Here is a 19,169-nt window from a genome sequence, read left to right as displayed (position 1 = left end):
AGTGGGTTTATCTTTATTTTGTGCTTTTGTGTATAGAAACTTCAGAGTCTAGTAATTTTGGATGAGAAAGTTGAGCAACATAACAAGGCAACACAATAAAAATAAGATAGTTAATAATGATAAGTCAGTAAATAAAAATCAGATGTTTTTTATTATAAAAACATGTTTTTGTTGCTTTGACTTGATTTTGGTTTAAGTGGCAAAAGGTTTGGACCTCACTGGTATAAATTTATTAAGTTATATGCCATAGAAATTTCAGTAAAATGTTTTTGCAGTGTTTAATATTAAAGAAGCAAAATATGAACTAAGAGAGAAATAGATGCTTTGAAAAGAACAAATATAAGAAAATCAAAGTCATTGTAGGCATAGTAAGCCTGATTTATGCAATTACGTTTGAACTTAATGTTTTTTTGCATTCATTTGTTGAATGTTAACACATACCAAAAAAAACAACAAAAAAAACAAAACAAACAAAAACAGTCAATAAACCAAAAATTAAATATCTTTCCATTCTGGGTAAACATTGGTTTTCATTCCTCTGCAGATCTAAGCACAGGAAGTGAAATCTGCTTTTTAAATTAAAGGCATGTGAAAACGTTTCCTAGAACCAGATTATTAGTCGGTTTATGAGGTTTGTGTGTTTTTGAGAGAAGTGAAAGGAGCGAATCTGGGACGGAGCGAGCCTCGGGGTAAATCAGCGGCCGTCAGGCCTCAGTGAAGATGAGGTTTAATCCTCTGATAAGAAGCGTGAGAGTGTGTGGAAGCTGGCAGCCCTGTGGAAACACCGCAGGCTGATCAAACCGCAGGGAAACAGCTTCAGACACGCAGCAGAGAGGAAGAGCAACCATCGAGTTCGGTTCAAAGATCCTGTCACTCCGTTTGAGAAATTTGATAAAATGACTGCCAGTGAAAACATGAGAAAAATACAAAATATTACAATATTTTCCTCATTTAAACTGAAAAAATTAACCAGCTGTATATTTTGTTACTGAAATAAGCTCCACAAATAATTTGAAAATTAATCAACTTACAGTTAATAAAGATGCAATAGATAAAGAGAATAAATTTAGAAGAAATAAATTTCTAATTGAAGGCAATTATCAGGTAATTCCAGTTAGTGGCCACAGAGGGCGCTGTTCAGCAAGATGTAGATCAGTTTCAAATTCATTTGAAATAAAAAATAAATGGAACTTCATATTTTCACCATGTCATTAATTTGTTACAAAAGTCAAAGTTTTGGGATAAATATTTAGTTTGCAGCTAAATGTGTGAATTCAAAGTTAGAAGCTAAATAATTATCTTCAAACTAAAAACTGAGAAGTAAAATATTTAGCTAGCTGAAGCATTTGTGAAGATACAAATGGATCTAACTTAGAGCTACATTTGTTAATATAGCTCCAAAATAAACATTTGGTTTTGAAAGCTATGTTGTTTGATGCTAAACAATCATAAATCTGTTTTGCTTAAATCTAAATATTTAGCTCAGAATTTTGAATATTTAGCAACATGTATTAATGTTGAAAGCTAAATATTTAGATTGGAGCTAAATAGTAAGCTTGAACACAAAATACTTGGGTTGGATCTAAATATTTACTTTAAAAACTAAATATTTATAAATATCTGCTAATAAAATATAGCTTTAGACTAAATATTTAGCTTGCTAATTAAATATTTAGTTTGAAAGTGTGACGAATGGGTAACAAGTTGAAAATATTACATTGAGAAATTAATCCCCATTTTATTCTCAGGTTAAATAACCCAGATTATTACTGTTCATTTTTGTTACAAACGGTACTCCATAGGAATGTTAATTGGTGTAATTCAATCAGTTTTTTTTAAAAAGCTAATTGTTTACTTGCTATATATAATTATATAAAAAGTGTTGTTCTGTTCAATGTTCTGATTGATATTAAAGATTCAGATTTTATCATTAATTAATTAATTAATTAGTTCGGGTAGTGAAGGGTTAACAACCTGCAGCAGACGCACTGAAGGAGGAGAAACCACTCCACGGCTCTGAGCAGCACCGATAACCACCCGGTACCGGTCCGGTACCGCGAACCGCTTCGAAAAAATGGAATTTAAACGGACTGGGCGGAACTGGAATCACCCCGGAACCGTATAAAAGGGCGCGTGGGCTCCACGGTTGTTGTGCTTTTTCTCCATTCGCCTTCTCCCGGTGCGCACGCAGTCCTCCTCAGCGGCGCGTGCCACCTCCTCCGGACTATAAAAGCCGCACAGTTCCTGCTTGTGCTCGCGCCTGCTTTGGATGTGTGCGTTCGGCGAGGAGCGACCGGCAGACCCGTAAGAACAGCAGCAGGCCAGCGCCAGCCGGCAGAGGCAGGCGGGCAGGGAGCTCGCGGACACCCAGCACAGCTAGCAGCGAAAGGTGACTCCTCCGAACCGAGCCAGAGATGGTCACGTCCGCACCGCACAGGATCCTCCTCCTGCTGCTAATGTGGCTCCAGCACTGCGGTTCCGTCCACGGTAAGAGCCCGCTGCGGTTCCCCCGGTTTGCCCGGCGAAACGCTCCGGTGTTCGGGCCGGTAAAGCTAACATTTACACCTGTCTCCGGGCTGCGCCTTCTGGGCTCGTTAGCGGTCTAATCAGCAAACTAACCACATTCTTGGAGCGCAGTTGGTCAGTATTTGTAAGTTTAATTCATTTTGAGTGAATTCCTGGTCTCGTTTGAAGATTTAAGCCCTTAATTTGGTCGCTGAACGTCTGAACCTCCTCGGTTTTTGCGTCAAATCTTGTGATTTCTCCTCAGCCATCATCTCCAACCCCCTCAGCCTCTGACGTTCCTAATTTATTTATTTATTCGTTAAGTGAAAGCCGACATGGGGGCCGAGAAAGGAGCAAACTGCGGATTAACATCTTGGAAATGCGGATTAAACCTGGGAGTAGTTTGGAGCTCCGAAGGGAGGGAGCGGATGATTTGGGCCAATCAGCGGCCGCAGGGATCCCAATGAAGGCTCATTACCTGCTGGTTGGGTTCGGGTTCAGGTTCGGGTTCGGGTCTGGGTTAGGGTTCGGGTTGGACATGTACGAGCAAACTTTCTGATTTAAGCCTTAAAATCCAGGATGAAAACATTAAATTAGACCCAGAAACCAACAGGAGCAATTAAAGGTTATATTATGGTAAATTGGATAATTATCCACAGCTGTACTCAGAAAACTGGAGATGAAATGGCTTTTTAAAATTAATGTTTGAACTTTAAATTGATTTCATTTTTAAAGATTTTAGTTAATGTACAGATTTATTTGGGAGATTTTCTATTTAAATTTTAATAAAGTTCATAAGATTTGTACTAGAATTTTGACTGGTATTAAACAATTTTTATTATTAGGATGATGTACATTGTCTCCTAAGTTTTTTTTTTAAATTTATTTATATATTTTTTTAAACTATCAGGCAGATTTTGTGTATTTCTATCAAATTTTGTTAATGTTTAACTCAAGTTATGCATACATTTCATACATTTTTGTTTCCAATGAGATTTTCTTTTTATATTGCTCTGGCTTTATGCATTTGTCTTTAGATTTTTTTTCTTTAACAGAATACTTTATTAAAATATTTACATATTTTCTAAATTTTAGGAATACTTTACTTCAATTATATGATCCATTTAAGCCTCTGCATACACAGCTGATCATTCGCTGGTCTAATTTAAACCACATTTTTTATTTTTGTGTTGTGGAATCTTTAAAGCCATATCATTGATTTGATGTCTGCAGGAAATGCTTTTCCTCTGATTTGCACAGATTCCCACCTACAGCATCAGGCTCCACGGTGCCTGATAAGAGCCTCATTCCCCAAAACGAGCCGCTGTCTGTCTCTCTGTTTGAGATTCAGATGGACTATTTGACCAAAATGCCACTCAGATTAGTGAGAGGAGAGCAGGAGCAGGCTGGCCTGATTTAAAAAGGATGTTTTATGTTTTTTCTTCTCTCCCCTGCATGGTTTCTGATGCTGAGTGAGACCCAGATCCTCGGCTGTGGGAAGCCGGGTGGGGGCGTCGGTTTGTGGGGGTTCTTAAAGTGGGCGGAGTGGTGGAGAGCAGCATGCTGCAGCCGTTTGTTACTGGGGAAAACTGCAGCACCATGACCTCCAGTGTGACAGCATTTATAAAGAGCACAATAATGTTCTATTTTTAATGGAGATGATTTGATGCAGCTCAACGCTTGTCTGCTTCCAGCAGTACGAGAAGACGACTGGTGTCATAAATTTACTATCAATGTCTGTAATGATCCAAGATGCTCCCGCTTTAGGGAATATTGAATTAAGAGTTTAAAATAAAGTGCAAATACTTGCTGAAGTGTTTAATATGTTGCTGAAATGAACCTTAAAGGCAGAAGACTGTCTAATTTTAGTGTCAGCTAGTAACATTCCCCCAGCCTCTTGTTTTTAGATCCTTCAGCTGTCAGTTTTATAAAATCTGGAGTGACACTGCAGAGACAGCAGAGCTGCTTCATGCAGGTACTGAGGTCTAACTGCTGAGGTGTGTTGATCAGAGGGTGAAGTGTGCAGCGTTCCTGGCAGCTAGTCGATGGGTTGGTGTAGCAGCAGCAGCAGCTCTGTGGGGAGCCGTCCTGGAGGAACAAAAGCAGCAGAATCTACAGTTCATCCACTATGCTTCTTATTTTTACTGCTGCAGCCCTGACATGGACTTTATTGTATACATTTTAACTGTTAAGTCTTGTTGCAGGCTTGAAAGTGAGTAAAACATGCAGAGAAGTATTTAAGGTTCTATGATTTTTGGCATTTCAGGTCTAAACATGTTGTGGTTAAAGATGGAATCATGTTGAGGAGTTTATGTTGAATATTTACCAAAACTAGAAAATTTGCAGTTTGATTTATTAATAAGAGTTGACTATAGGAGAGTGTCTATTTCCTGGTAATTTCTGTTGAAAGTCACAAATTGGTTTGTAATAAGAGTGTTTTGAGCCTTGCAGGATCTCTATTTGCTTTGTCAGCATTAAATGTACGTCAGCATTTAGACTCTGTGGTGAGTCACAACATTTCCTTCAGGCTGTTGTTTGGCCAGCCTGGCTGGGCTGTAACTTTTAGGTAAATAAGTTTTAGAACCAGAAGGCGTTGGCTGGGTGGGTTTATGACCTGTAGCTGTTTTAAAGCTACAGGAACAGAAAACAGACATGCAGGGGAAACGCAGAGAGAAGTTCATGATTGGGTTAAAGATGGAACAGGATTCTCTAGAAACCAGAAATGATTCTCTGATGCTCTGAAAAATACTTCTTCGGTTGTGATATGTTGGACAATGTTTAACAAGAATTTTCTGTTCAGTTACTGGCTGAATTTCTTCCATTTTGTGAATTTCCTGAGTTTTTAAAGTTGAATCCCAGTATTAACTGGAGTTAGAAACCACAGCCACCAGTGCCCAACTTTCACCAGCTAAAACACTCAATATACCTCAGTATGTGTCGGTAAACTCAGTGACAACCATCTTAACGCAACTGCAGAAGCAACATTTACAGTCTGATCTCCGACCAATCAAGTAAAACAAATGTTGCTTCTGGATTTGTTGGTTTGCAAACTGCAGCCAATGGCTCCTCAGCACCAAATGGGGTTTTCTGGCCAATCAAGTCTTTCTAAAGCCTGACCTACTATTGTTTTAAGTTATTGAGCAATGTGCTGGAAAAATGTCTCTGATACACAAGACTTTACTCAAGTTTGTTAAATATTTAGTTTTGTTTTTAAATATTTGAAATGCTATCAAATTGATGTGACATTTTCACTCTACACTGTTTTATTTTTAATCTTTTGAGTGAGCCTTTTGCAATAATTAATCACATGAGGAACTCTAATTATATTTCGAAGGGGAATTTTGTTTTTATGGCCTTGGTTGCGTTTGGCTTTCTGTTTTTAGAAGTTTAATTTTTAGATATTGAAAGTTGTTTTTAAAATCCTGTTGTATCTTCATATAACAGCTAAACATCTTTCTGTCTGCGGCGCCATCCGTTCCACGCTGAGACCCAAAGCTGTTCCGGTTCCGAGCCAATCCGGGTTCTGCTGACCCACTTTGTTTTCCATCATGGCTGCATTTTTTCTTCTTCTGGAGTGAAAGTTTCATTTAAACCTGTGAGAACCGGCAGGAGGGCTCCATTTCCCCACCTGGACGGCTGCAGCGTGGCGCCAGCCTCAAGGTCGGGGTTATTTTAGGAACATGTTCCGATGTCAGCTGCAGCAAACCTGGCCACAGCGCCGACCTTCAGCCTGGAAACGTTGGTTTCATTCCTGTTGGAGCAGGAAGTGACAAAATGCTTCTGTTTAAATTATTGAACCTGCAGCAGATGCAGCTGGAGCAAACGACAGAAACACTTAACCTCAGGATTAATTGTTCCTTCGGGTCAATTCAGGACGGCTCAAGTTGGATCTGATGTCAAAATAAAATGCATTAGACTAGAAAAGCAGAAATTTTTTGTTCTCCTTCACCTTTTTGGTTTCGTGTTTGGTTAATGATTGAATATTTGTCACAGTAGGTTTGATTTTAACGAATTCAGAACCTGCTAAAGTTAAGTGTTTAAACCTATAAATTTGTTTGTCTCTCCAGGTACGAAGACTGAATGTGAAGCCAACCAGTTCCAGTGTGGGAACGGCCGCTGCATCCCGTCCGTGTGGCAATGCGACGGCGATGAGGATTGCACCGACGGCAGCGACGAGAACTCCTGTGGTGAGGAGGAACGACCCGCTTTACCAGAACACAAACGCAGCACCGTCTGGATCAATGGCGTTTCAGTTTAGCTCATTTCAGTAACGAGGCAGTGAAACGTAAAGTTACAGAAACGTAGTCAACACACAGAATGGGCTTCACTTCACAAGACTTTTACCTTCCACTCAACTTTCCACTTGGATGCAGCAGTCTGATCAGCTAATTTCACCTTTTTTGACTCATTTAACATACCAATGAACAGCAGTTTATTCTGTTGTGCAGATAAACATCTCTAACACGTTTGATCTATTTTGCGTGTATAAATTTGCTTTGACTAGGCCTGCAGTTCTGCCTCAACCTGCTTTTTTTCTGTAGCGTTTCTGAGCAGAACTGTTTGAAGTGGATAAAAAAAACCGTGTGAAAGATGCATGAAGTCCTGAAAGCTGCTGCATATTGATGTCAAACGGCTTCAATAAATCAGAGCTAATCTGTTTACCGTTCAGATTCTGAGCCGTTCTGTCGCTTCAGAAGCAGGAAGGTGGCGCTTTGAGAGTCGAGGCACAGCGGAGCTAAATCTGGATCCAATATGTTCAACTATCTGGGTCATTTGATAAAACACAGCAAGGAAAGAATAAGAGGGGGATGGGATGTTTAAATCCTTTATGGACAGGAAATGAAACATTGTGATTTGAACTCTTAATTATGTCAAATGTTTTTCAGCAAAAAATAAACAAGTTTTCACAAAAACATTAAATATGCAGGGAAGCAAAAGAAGAAACGTGCTAACTGCACGTAGCGACATTTAGCTGGGAACATGTTGGGCTTAATGATCTCCAAATTTTCTACTCCACATTCTGCAGTGCAGGAAGTGGGAAACAAATCAACCAAAATGTTGCAACAGCATCAGAATCCTGAGATTTTAATGTTCAAGACTTTCTGTCATCAGCACCAGATGGTCCAAACTAAAGATGCAGGACTAGTTTCTGATGCTGGCTGTGTAACCAAACAGAATTTATTCTCTTTTAGTTAAGAAGACGTGTGCGGATGTGGACTTTGTGTGCCGCAGCGGTCAGTGCATCCCGAAGCGCTGGCACTGCGACGGCGAGCCGGACTGCGAGGACGGATCCGACGAGAGCGTAGAAGTCTGCCGTAAGTTCTCCCACAATGCAACTTGTTTGACACGTTTCAATCAGCAAAGACGTTTATTAAACTCTGAAGCTGTAGGGGAAAGTTAATCCTGCCAAGTAATTTTTTCTAGCTTAATTTTAATCAGAAGTAACGGATTGTTTCTTGCTTTGAGTTTGGATCAGTTTCCTGCTGATGCCTGATCCAGTCCTGCTCCGTCATGTTTAGTGCAGCAGCTGTTTGGATGGTCTGAAGGTCATGATGGGGTCGTTTTCAGGTCCAGTCATGTTCTGTCGGAGCTGCTGCTACTGAGGTCTGACCAGCTGTCGCCTTCAGCCAGCAGCTGAAAGAGTCCGACTTTAATTTTAACCTGCTGACTCCTCCTCCTCATGGGTTTCTCTCTCAAACTGATAAAACTTTACAGCTTCAGTGAAGTTGCTTTTTTATTCTTAATGTTTTGCTCTGCAACTTTAAATTTGATGCAAGAGTTTCTAAACTTAAAGCTAAATGATTTACAATATTTCTAGAATGTGATGAGTTAATTGAATTATTTGTTATAATTTCACCTGTTTATGTTCAGATCTGACTTTTCCTAATGCATAATTAACTCGACTCATAAATGACTAATTTTAATAAAATGCAGCATTTTGAAAACTATTGGATATGATTTAATGGGACAAATTTGCTTTAATTGATTTTTATTAGTTCATAACTTTTTGATCCTGTTTGGTTCTGTGTTTTGTCATTTTTATCTAATTGGCTTTAACAATACTTTTTAAATGTACTAATTGGTGAATTAAGAAAAAGTAAAGCTATACATGTTTTTATTCTTGTTGCTGCACCGTATCAAGTAGATACAATGTCTAATTCAAGCTGACATATTTTCATTTCTTTAGCGTTTCGGTTGGACTGCGATGCTCCACGTCATTTCAGACCAAATATTTTGTTATGTTCCTAGAACATCTTGCTTCGGCGCTGGTTTCTCTCTGGTTTGGTTTTAATCGCCATCATCACTGTATTCCCTCTCTGTCTGCAGACATGCGGACGTGTCGCGTTAACGAGTTCAGCTGCGGCCCGGGAACCACGCTTTGCATCCCCATCTTCTGGAAATGCGACGGAGAAAAGGACTGCGACAAAGGAGAGGACGAAGTCAACTGTGGTGGGTGGAAGCTGCTTTCCTTCCTGTTTTCTCCCCTCAACTCCTCAGTAATTATTTGACCTTTTGAATCAGTCGTTTCTCTGTTGAGCTGAACGTCTAGCAGCTGCAATCAGCAGCAACGCATCGACTTTTAGATGATTTATGATCCAAGTGCTGCAGAAAAACCTGAAGATGAGGCTTTCATAGCAGTCCAATGTTTTCTCCTGGGACTTTGAGAAACAAAAAGTCTGAAGTGCTTTACAGTAATAATCAATACTTCATATAGATTGAGAAGGTAATCATTTGTAACTCCAGCTGCATTAAATGTTAGCTAACAGAAGCTAACATTTAATGTTGCATCCAGACTGGATTGATTGTCTTATGAGCTCTGAGTTGTGCGCAATTCATGAATAAACCTGACTGAGTGATTTTTACCTGAAATAGTTTTTTCTAAGACAATACATGCCACACTTTTCTAACTTGTAGTTTCATTGTTAAAGCATGCATCGTTTTCTCTCAACTTCACAATTAAGTGCCATTTTGTTTTAACTTATTGCAGAAACTTCATGAAAATTTCTCATACAGTGAAAGTTAGGAGTTCAAATCGTTCTCTCAACCTGGTGAGAAACATCCTGCGCTTGCAGTGATTTGGGTTTGTACTGCAGTTCAGCCACGCCTCCTGTCTTATTGATGAAGCGCTTGAGGAAAACTCCAGATATCTCTGCAGAGGCTCTTGGGTTCCCTGAAGCGTGATCAGCTGGTATTGATTGAGATGCTGAGCTGCAGAAACCTGCTTGGCTCAGTTCACAACTGCAGCTTCTGCCTCAGTGGACGTGGAACAGCAGAGTGGATCAGACCTCGTTCAGTTAAACTCAGAAACTGAAGTAAACACTCCGACTCCCCCCAGGTAACATCACCTGCGCTCTGAACGAGTTCACCTGCGCCAGCGGCCGCTGCATCTCCAAGAACTTTGTGTGCAACGGCGAGGACGACTGCGGCGACGGCTCAGACGAGGTGGGCTGCGCGCCGTCTTCCTGCGCTCCCAGTGAGTTCCAGTGTGGAAACGCGTCCTGCATCCCGGCCAGCTGGGTGTGTGACGACGACGTCGACTGCCAGGTGAGAGGAAACGGAAATGAGGAGGTGAACCATCAGGACTGAAGTACTTTAATTCTGAGGAATTTAGTTTCTCATGAGAAATGAGACGGTTGTCTCAAAATATGATTTAAAATGAAGAATTCTGCAACAGAATGATGCTTTTTATTTAAAATATGCATGTGGAAAATTTCTATCTTTGTCAATAATCACACATTAATACAAACCCTTCAAATAAGCTGCAAAGTCTATATTTGATGCTACTTAAAAATAAAAACCTAACAATTGTTTTAAACCCGATTTAATTTCCAATTTTCATTTTCCTTCAGCAAACTTAAATGATGCATAAAATAAAATGGCTTATTTCAATAATTCTGAGTTGAGATGAATAGAAGCAGGAAAACACGTTGGTATTAGACTAACGTCACTCTGGAAACCTGACGTGTGGATTGGTGTGAAAAAAATCCAGATTTGTTCAATCTGCTCGTAAATTTTTAAAAACTGCAAACTTGCTAAATTCTTACAATGCAGTAATCAGGACATTTAATGTACATTTATTCATCTGCAAATTTTATGTTGTAGAAAAACAAAATTCAATCTAGAAAACTACAGTATGAATGAAGTGTGCAACTTTCATTAATTCACATCTATGCATCTAATCATAATTAGGATTCTGTGATGCGTCAAAGCTCTAGCAAAACAAAAGGTTCTGATTTTAGCTGGAATATTAGCATCTGAGTAAAATATTCTCATTTTAAAGTGTTTGCTGTGTTTCTGTAGGACCAGTCAGACGAAGCTCCGGCTCGTTGCGGCCGCCACCCGACGCCGCCTGCCAAGTGTTTGCCCAGCGAGATGCAGTGCGGCTCTGGAGAATGCATCCATAAAAAATGGAGATGTGACGGCGACCCCGACTGCAAGGACGGCAGCGACGAGGCGAACTGTCGTACGTTGCGCCGTCCAAACGACTCCCAGCTTCTGCTTCGTTTCACAGATTTTCTTTAGCAGAAAGTGATGGAGGTTTTGTTTGCAGCTGTGCGGAGTTGTGGGCCGGATCAGTTCAAATGCGACGATGGAAGCTGCATCCTGGGAAGCAGACAGTGTAACGGCATCAGAGACTGCGGCGACGGCTCAGATGAAATCAACTGCAGGAACGGTAAGACTTTAATCTGGTTTTAGAATCCAACGTCTTCATGCTAGGTCTTAGCATTGAAGTGAATTTCTTCATATTGGATTAGTGATAATCTGGATTAATTTGCTGTTTTTCAGTGACTCAGTGTAACGGGCCAGAGAAGTTCAAGTGTCGCAGCGGAGAATGCATCGACATGAGCAAAGTGTGCAACAAGATCAGAGACTGTCCAGACTGGAGCGACGAGCCCATCAAAGAGTGCAGTGAGTTTGATTTAAATATGGAAAAATTATGATAACTATGAATGAACATCTGCAGCTTCTGTGGTGTTTATGGGGTTTCAATTTCTTAACCTGCACAGTAGAGTTTGATCCTCCTTTAAATGTTTGTTACATTTTATAGCATAATCCAGTAACTGTTACTAAAATACAAATGCTATATTCATCAAACAAGACTTAAAAAAAATTTTACTTCCAGATTTAACACCTTGAAATTGGGTCTCTGTCTCTTTAAGAGCTCCTGCTTTCTGAAACCGACTTCAGGAAGTCATCACAGCATGGCCGCTCTAATTATAGTAGCTCCTATAATAAACTCAGCTGTTCCACCAGATGTTTGCCAAATGCTGCTTGCTAGTCTGAAGGAGTTTTCAGAGGCTTATCAACTACTAAAAGCAAATCTGTGTGAAGCACCGGTTTACGTTTTTGTAGAAACATTATTATTTTAGATCATTAACTCAGCATTATATTCATTATATTGTGATTTTCAATTTAAAGTATTCTCTTCCTCTGCTGAAATGTATAAACTTACTTTGAAGCCTTTTCTTCCTGTGTTTCCATGTGAAACGGTTAACGGTGTTTCTCAGACCTTATCAACCGGAATATTTCCTACTGGAGGCCGACTGTGACTGTCTCTACTGCCTTCCCTTATCTTTTAATAAAAAGCCCTAACAAAGGGCTCAGTGAACGGCTTGAAGCAGCAGTTTGCTGGTTTCTCTCCTTTTGCAAAAGCCTTCATAAAATTCACTTTGTTTTATGTAGATTCATAAATACCTATCAACGCCTTTTTTGCTGCTCCTACTGTAAACTGTGGCATTTGTTCTTGTCACAGATGTGAACGAGTGTCTCCTGAACAACGGCGGCTGCTCCCACATCTGCAAAGACATGGTGATCGGCTTTGAATGCGACTGCACACCTGGACTGCAGCTCATCGACCACAAGACCTGTGGAGGTACAACCCACTGATCACCAGACAAGTTCAGGAAGGAACTTTAAGTTGTGCTGCAAAGAAGAAATCAGGCTGAAAATTGACTAATTTAATTTCAATTAAAGTCCTGATCCCTAGAAGAATGTCCGATGCTGCAGGATTCATGTTCTGATTGTCGTTCAGCTTTAAAGCAGAAATCCTGCAGGTCGTTTTCTGACACTCTGGCTTCTGTCTGTAAATCCTCATCCTTCCTGGCATAAACTTCTCCAGTCACTCAGAAGTGTTAATTTCCTCCCAAATGTACAACCAGCTGTAAACTGAATGCTGGAATATTTAAAAGCTGGTCAGAAACATGACTGAGATCAGAGGTTTAAATGTCTTGTTTGCTAAATTTATTAGAAAACTTGATTTGTAAGGTGTTGGTTGTGCAGCTTTTCACTCCTAATCGCGTCTCTTCCTCTCTTGATGCAGACGTCAACGAGTGCATGAATCCTGGTATTTGCAGTCAGATCTGCGTCAACCTGAAGGGAGGCTATAAGTGCGAATGCCACAACGGCTACCAGATGGATCCGGCTACCGGCGTCTGCAAGGCTGTTGGTGAGCGTCAGGAACTTTTAGTTTTAGATGTTTTCACCTTTTACTGGTTTTTACAAACTTCTATTTTTCTCCATGTTCAGGTAAGGAGCCGTGCCTGATCTTCACCAACCGCCGTGATATTCGCCGTCTGGGTCTGGAGAGGAAGGAGTACACGCAGATCGTGGAGCAGCAGAGAAACGCAGCAGCTCTGGATGCTGACTTTAACCAGCAGACCATCTTCTGGGCCGACCTGGGTCAGAGGGCCATATACAGGTAGAATCAGGCTTTACAAACATCAGCTGGATTTTACTTTCCTCAACTTTGTCTCAATATAACTATCTTTAAATATCTGAAGCTTTTTTTTTTTCTTTTTTTCTTCAAATATGCATTTTGCAGCTTTAATGTTAAATTTTGCCATGAAAAGATGAGATGCAGGTCGAATAGGAGTTTAAAAAAATCTGATTATCTTCACTTCAGGTCGCAGTGATATTTCTCAGACTGTGCAGGAAAATGAAACGTTTTGGCTCATTTGCTGTATTGTCTTTAAAATCACTTTCAGTTTTAACTAATAAATCTGAACTGTAAATCATTTAAAATGAAGGTGAGCGTTTCCTTTTCTCTCAGCACCGTCCTGGACAAGCGAGGAGACGTTGGCGTCCACAAGAAGGTGATCGACAACGTCCAGACTCCTCTGGGGATCGCCGTCGACTGGGTCTACAAGAACCTGTACTGGTCCGATCTGGGAACCAAAACCATTTCTGTGGCAAACTTCAACGGAACCAAACGGAAGGTTCTGTTCAACACGGGCCTGAGAGAACCCGCCTCCATCGCCGTGGATCCTTTATCTGGGTGGGTGGAAACGGTTTGGGTTTTTCCTCTGGCAGAACTCTGATCTGATCTGCTGACCGGACGTTTTCTGTACTGGTCTCAGGTTTCTGTACTGGTCTGACTGGGGAGAGCCGGCCAAGATCGAGAAGTCTGGTATGAACGGAGCGGACCGGCAGGTTCTGGTGGCGACTGACATCCAGTGGCCAAACGGGATCACACTGGGTAGGAATGAGGCAAAACGCCTCCAAAATAAAAGCCTTCAGCTGAAACTATAAAAATCTGTTTTATGGTGGAATATTTAGATCTGAAGCTGTTTCTGAAACTGTTTTTGATCTTTTTGTGTCTTCAGATCTGATCAAAGGCCGGCTGTATTGGGTCGACTCCAAGCTGCACATGCTCAGTAGCGTCGATCTGAACGGAGACAACAGGAACAAAGTGCTGCAGTCTGCAGACTTCCTGGCTCATCCATTCGCTCTCACCGTGTTCGAGGTTCGTTTGGCCTTCAGCTTTCATTCATTTAGACTTACTGAAGAAATGCTGCTGCATTTTAGTAAAGTTTATTTGTTTAGCACATTTCAGCAAATTCAAAACTCTTCATATCATAAAACATAACAGTAAAATACAAAGTTTTAAGCAATAAAAGGTTTAAAGAATTATTTCTAATTGTACAAAAAGGATTTAGTCAAATGAAAATCTGTAAAAAAAAAAAAAAAAATTACCATTGATCAGAATAATTGCTTACTGAAATAATCAGTTGCAGCTCTGTATGAAAGTCGGCCATGTTTGGTTCTGTTGGCAGGATCGGGTTTTCTGGACGGACGGTGAAAACAAAGCCATCTTCGGCGCCAACAAGTTCTCTGGTTCTGATGTTGTCACGCTCGCCAGCAACCTGAACGACCCTCAGGACGTCATCGTCTACCATGAGCTGATCCAGCTGGCTGGTGAGGGTCAAAGGTCACCCAGTTTAACCCAGAACTGGTGTGGAACAAGTTCTCCAGCTTGATTTGGGCTTCAGTTACACTCAGTGATTTATTCATGTTTTTTTTGCAGGTACCAACTGGTGCACAGAGAAAAGTGAAAATGGCGGCTGCAGCTTCTTGTGTCTTCCTGCTCCACAGATCAACAAACATTCCCCCAAGTACAGCTGCGTGTGTCCTGCAGGCCAGGAGCTGGCAGCAGACGGCCAGCGCTGCAGACCCGGTGAGCTCTGCACAGAAATGCAAACACTGATTCTGCTGCTGCAGCTTTTCAACATCAACCTCTTTCCACTGCTGAAGTCTTTTTTGTTTTCAATATAGTAAGAACCACTCGCCTGTTTTTAAGGCTTCTAGAGGAGAAAAGGAAGCGGCGTCTTGAATTTTAAGTTGTGGGTAAATGTCTGCAGTGGTCCAGTTTGCAGCGGCTCCAGGATTGTTTGCAACAATTAGCGGTTGCAGGAGTGAAGGCAGAGCAGCGGCGCTGCCTTCACTCCTGCTGGACGACCGGTTGCTTAGAGACTCGCTTTGTTTTTCCCTGCGGCTTCGCTCCTTTCACAGATTAGCCTTTTCAAACCCAACAGAAACCTGACAGCTGAATCCGCAGCACTAATTGGACTCTGGTTCCAGCCGGGACTCGCGGATCGCTGGACCGTCTTCATGACGGCGCTCAGAACAAACTGCAGGAACTGAGAATCTGTGGAGGATTAAGAGTTTTAACTGGGAGTATAAAACATGCTGAGGTTGTCGGTTCAAAAAACCCAACAGAACAGGGGGAATCAATATCTTTCAGATATCGAACCTTAAAAACTAAATTTTATCACCCAGCTCGACTGCATCCTTTACTTCCTTCCTGATTTCATCACCTTTGAGTTTGCTTCCATTTTCCCCTTTAGCTTCTGGTTGTTCCACATTTCGTTAAAGTATTTACCCTAAACTTGGTCAATTTTAGTTCTTTATATTGGGAAGCTTACTTAAATCCCATTTGGAGGTTTAGCAGGACTGAAGCTCTCTGCTGAACCTCTGTTGGTTGCAGTGACAATGGGTGCCTGTCCCTTTAAGACTAATTCCTGCCCGTCCAGCCCATTTTCCAGCTGGGCCGACCGGGAACTGTAGAGCTTTGTGAGGCTGCTGCTCCGGCCGACTAATCCAGTTAGAAACACAAAGGGAACAGAAGCTCAACTCACAGCGACAAACGACTGTTTTTATTGTTCACGCCGTTACAGATCAGTGGAGGTTTTTTCTCCAGTTGGAGCTGAAATCATAGACGTTTCAGTTTCTCATTGCTTACAATGAGAAACTTGAAATCCCATAATGCTTTGAGTGGGGAGATTTGTTTACATTTCATGAAGAAAGCTTTTTATTTTCCTCTTCACAGAATGACTGATCAGAACCGAGAAACTCAAAGCTCCTCAAAAATGTCAGCAGCTTCTTGATATTTGTGATAATTCACAGGAATATGATCATTACTGACTGTTTTCAGAGCCTAATAATATGCTGTATGTGGCATTATCTAACAAAATGGACCCTGCAATTTGTTCTACATTAGGAATCCAGATTTGGCTGCAGAACTCAAATAGAAGTTTATGCACACAGTGTGAGGACGCCTCTGATCCTTGTGCAGTAAGACCAAAGGCTCCAGTATAGTCAATAAATTACTATAAATAACCTTCATCACAAAAAGTGACATCAGATTTTAGTTTTATTTTGTCTTTGGCAAAAGACCACAAGCCATTTCTCCCGTTAGCACTAAACTAGCTAGCATTTGTTTCACTGTATTTACCCAGAATGCCCTACGCTGTAGTTCACTTCCTGCTTTAGGAACAATCTGTGGTTCGTTCATATGCATTCAAACTGCACCAGCCTTCACTTCAACCAAACAGGCCGATGTTTGTAGGTGGACCAGAGTTCAGTTCCACATTCACACCTCCCCACATGAACTGGCCTTTCCAGGCAAAAGGACCAGACTTCCCAGTGTGAGTCGTTTATTACAGGATGGTGAAACCATTCATGCAGATTGCAGCGACTCTCCCATCCTCTTGATTTGCATCAGATAAACCAGTTTACTCTCCAGAGATCTGGTCTACATTCAAAGAGAACTCGAAATGGGACGACCTGAATGCTTAAGGTTTTGTTGTTGCTCTCTAGTGACAGCGACTCTTCCTGTGAGGAGGTAGTGAAGCTGTAACGCAGCCCGAAGGTAAAACCTAACGCCGTCATCTCAGCATGCTGGGCTCTCAAATCAAGTAGCTTCGTTTTCTCCTCCTGGCAAAGATTTTTCTGAATTAACCTTCTCTTTGCTTTAACTGAAACTTCTGCTGCTTTTGGTCCTGACTGAATCTAAGAGCTGAAATTAACCTGTAATTCCTCAAATCTAATCCAGCTGAGATTATAATGTTCAGTGGATCATTTCAAACTGGAAACTCTTGGAAGAACTTAAATTCCCTGTTTTATTTTTACTGAAGTAATTTTGATCTTAATCAGAAACATGAGGAATCCCTGACTTGTTGCTAAATGCTGAACAATCCATGTGACATTCAGTCATCACCTCTCTGCTGCTGGAAGAGGTTTAAAGCTCTGACAAATTAATCTAGTACAGGAGCGCCATCTAGTGGTGAAATGGGAAGTACACATGCAATATTTGGCTCAAACAAAACCTACATTCTTTTGTCCTCAGGTAGTTTACAAACCTCAAAACCTGCTGGAAGATTTTTAGTTTTGCTATTGGAACCTTTTTTTACCCCCTATTCTGCATTTGTAAAGATTAATGCAGGAATTCGCTGAAGCTCGTTTTGATTGAGAGCTTTAGATTTACACCAAGCTGATATTTGGCAAATATTTTTTGCTTCAGAAAATGAGCCTTTATAAAAACCCTCCAAATGAAACATCCCAGCAGGTTTTACTGCTTTTTGCACTGTACAATGGCTGCTGGAAAAGACAACCGTAATCTAGAAACCACTTGCTGCTCGTTTCTGCAGGAGGCTCCACTTCTACTTTTCAAAGCTATCAATTGTACAGTGGTGAATCTGTTTAGATTTTATTTTGGAATTGGTGACAAGAAGTCTTAAAACGGCTCATGAACTAATCAACTTGAACATTATCTAAGAATGAGTTTTGCAGGGTTTGTGTAGACCATGACCCTATCCTAAACTCTTTAAGGTTTATGGAAGTTACTGATTTTGTTGTCTCTTCCAGAAGCCAATGTGAGCACATCTATCCAGGTGGACTCCACAGCCAGAGGCTCTGCTGCTGCCTGGGCCATCCTACCTGTCTGTAAGTGCCTCTGCCTCCTCCTCTAAGGTCAAACATGAGGTCCAAATCTGTTTCCCAGCAGCCTGTGTCTCTGCTGCAGTGCTGCTGGCCATGGCCGGAGCGGCGGGCGCCTACCTGATGTGGAGGAACTGGCAGCTGAAGAACCAGAAGAGCATGAACTTTGACAACCCAGTCTACTTGAAAACCACAGAAGAAGACCTCAACATCGACATCACCCGCCATGGCGCCAACGTGGGCCACACCTACCCAGCGGTGAGTTTAATTTTTAAAATCTGATATTTGGAAATCTTCAAGTCAATATTTTGAGATGTGGTTGAAAATGCTGCCATTTCCTCACAAAGTTAAATAAAATCCCATCTTTTCCTTCCTCCGTTTCTGTTCACAGATTTCCATAGTGAGCACAGACGATGATTTATCCTGATCGTTCTCAGGATTTTGGTTTTTATTTCTTCTCCTTGCGGAAACCCGGAAACCTCCTCCGTGTTACGATGCCAACGGTTCGCCGTAACGGCGGACCTTACAGTTCAACCACATGCTTCAGAAGTGCATTAAGTCCTGATCTGTGGTGAAGAGGAAATGTTATTTATTATGTGAATACTTCCATGAGTTTTCCACATTCACTCCACAGTGTTGAGGAATTTTATTCTTGCTTTTCCGACGTCGTCTTTGCCGTCTGTTCAGAGAAACAGTTGTCTTTGAGGGTCTTTCATGTCCAGCCTGGACTGAACTCTGAAGAACCAGGCGTCTTCATCAACCCGTTTCCTGGTTCCGATTCAAACCGGGTCAAAGTTCTCAGGTCTCAACGGGGAACAAGTCTGGAGACTAAAAGTATTTAATTATGAAACAGATTGTTAATATTCTGATCATGCTTTGCTGACTGACATTAAGGTTTCTTCTGTTCATTGCATTATTATTATTGCTGCTGCTGAGATCACCATGGTTGCAGCGTTTGTAAACAGTGTAAATATATTTCCTCCCTCAGAGACGTGACTGTAAATCAGGACTCTCTTCAATGCACTTTGATCAATGTTCTCTGTAAATAAGATTGTAAACACTGACTTGAATCTTTTTGCTATGGCTGGTTCCTCACCAGAGTTCAGATGTATTTAAGGAGAGCAGAGGAGGAAAAAAAAATAAATTTGGGTAAAAATGACTATTTTGTA

At 41.1% G+C, this 19,169-nt stretch overlaps 1 protein-coding gene across 1 annotated transcript; it reads left to right on the top strand.

The window, feature by feature from the left end:
• The first annotated feature begins 2,189 nt into the window (after positions 1 to 2,189).
• On the top strand, positions 2,190 to 18,427 carry vldlr (very low density lipoprotein receptor). The gene is made up of 19 exons (XM_055020832.1): positions 2,190 to 2,487; positions 6,573 to 6,692; positions 7,698 to 7,820; positions 8,833 to 8,955; positions 9,842 to 10,050; positions 10,807 to 10,969; positions 11,057 to 11,179; positions 11,293 to 11,415; positions 12,260 to 12,379; positions 12,827 to 12,952; positions 13,033 to 13,204; positions 13,556 to 13,780; positions 13,863 to 13,981; positions 14,109 to 14,248; positions 14,559 to 14,700; positions 14,810 to 14,959; positions 17,929 to 18,006; positions 18,086 to 18,258; positions 18,392 to 18,427. The coding sequence occupies exons 1-19, from the start codon at positions 2,415 to 2,417 to the stop codon at positions 18,425 to 18,427; spliced, it is 2,538 nt and encodes an 845-aa protein (XP_054876807.1). The 5' UTR covers positions 2,190 to 2,414.
• The last annotated feature ends 742 nt before the right edge of the window (positions 18,428 to 19,169 follow it).

Source organism: Poeciliopsis prolifica, unplaced genomic scaffold (assembly GCF_027474105.1).
Source record: "Poeciliopsis prolifica strain line A6 unplaced genomic scaffold, Auburn_PproV2 SCAFFOLD071, whole genome shotgun sequence".
NCBI lineage: Eukaryota > Metazoa > Chordata > Actinopteri > Cyprinodontiformes > Poeciliidae > Poeciliopsis > Poeciliopsis prolifica.
The sequence above is the reverse complement of the archived record's forward strand: the minus strand, read 5'-3'. Positions and strand labels throughout refer to the sequence as shown.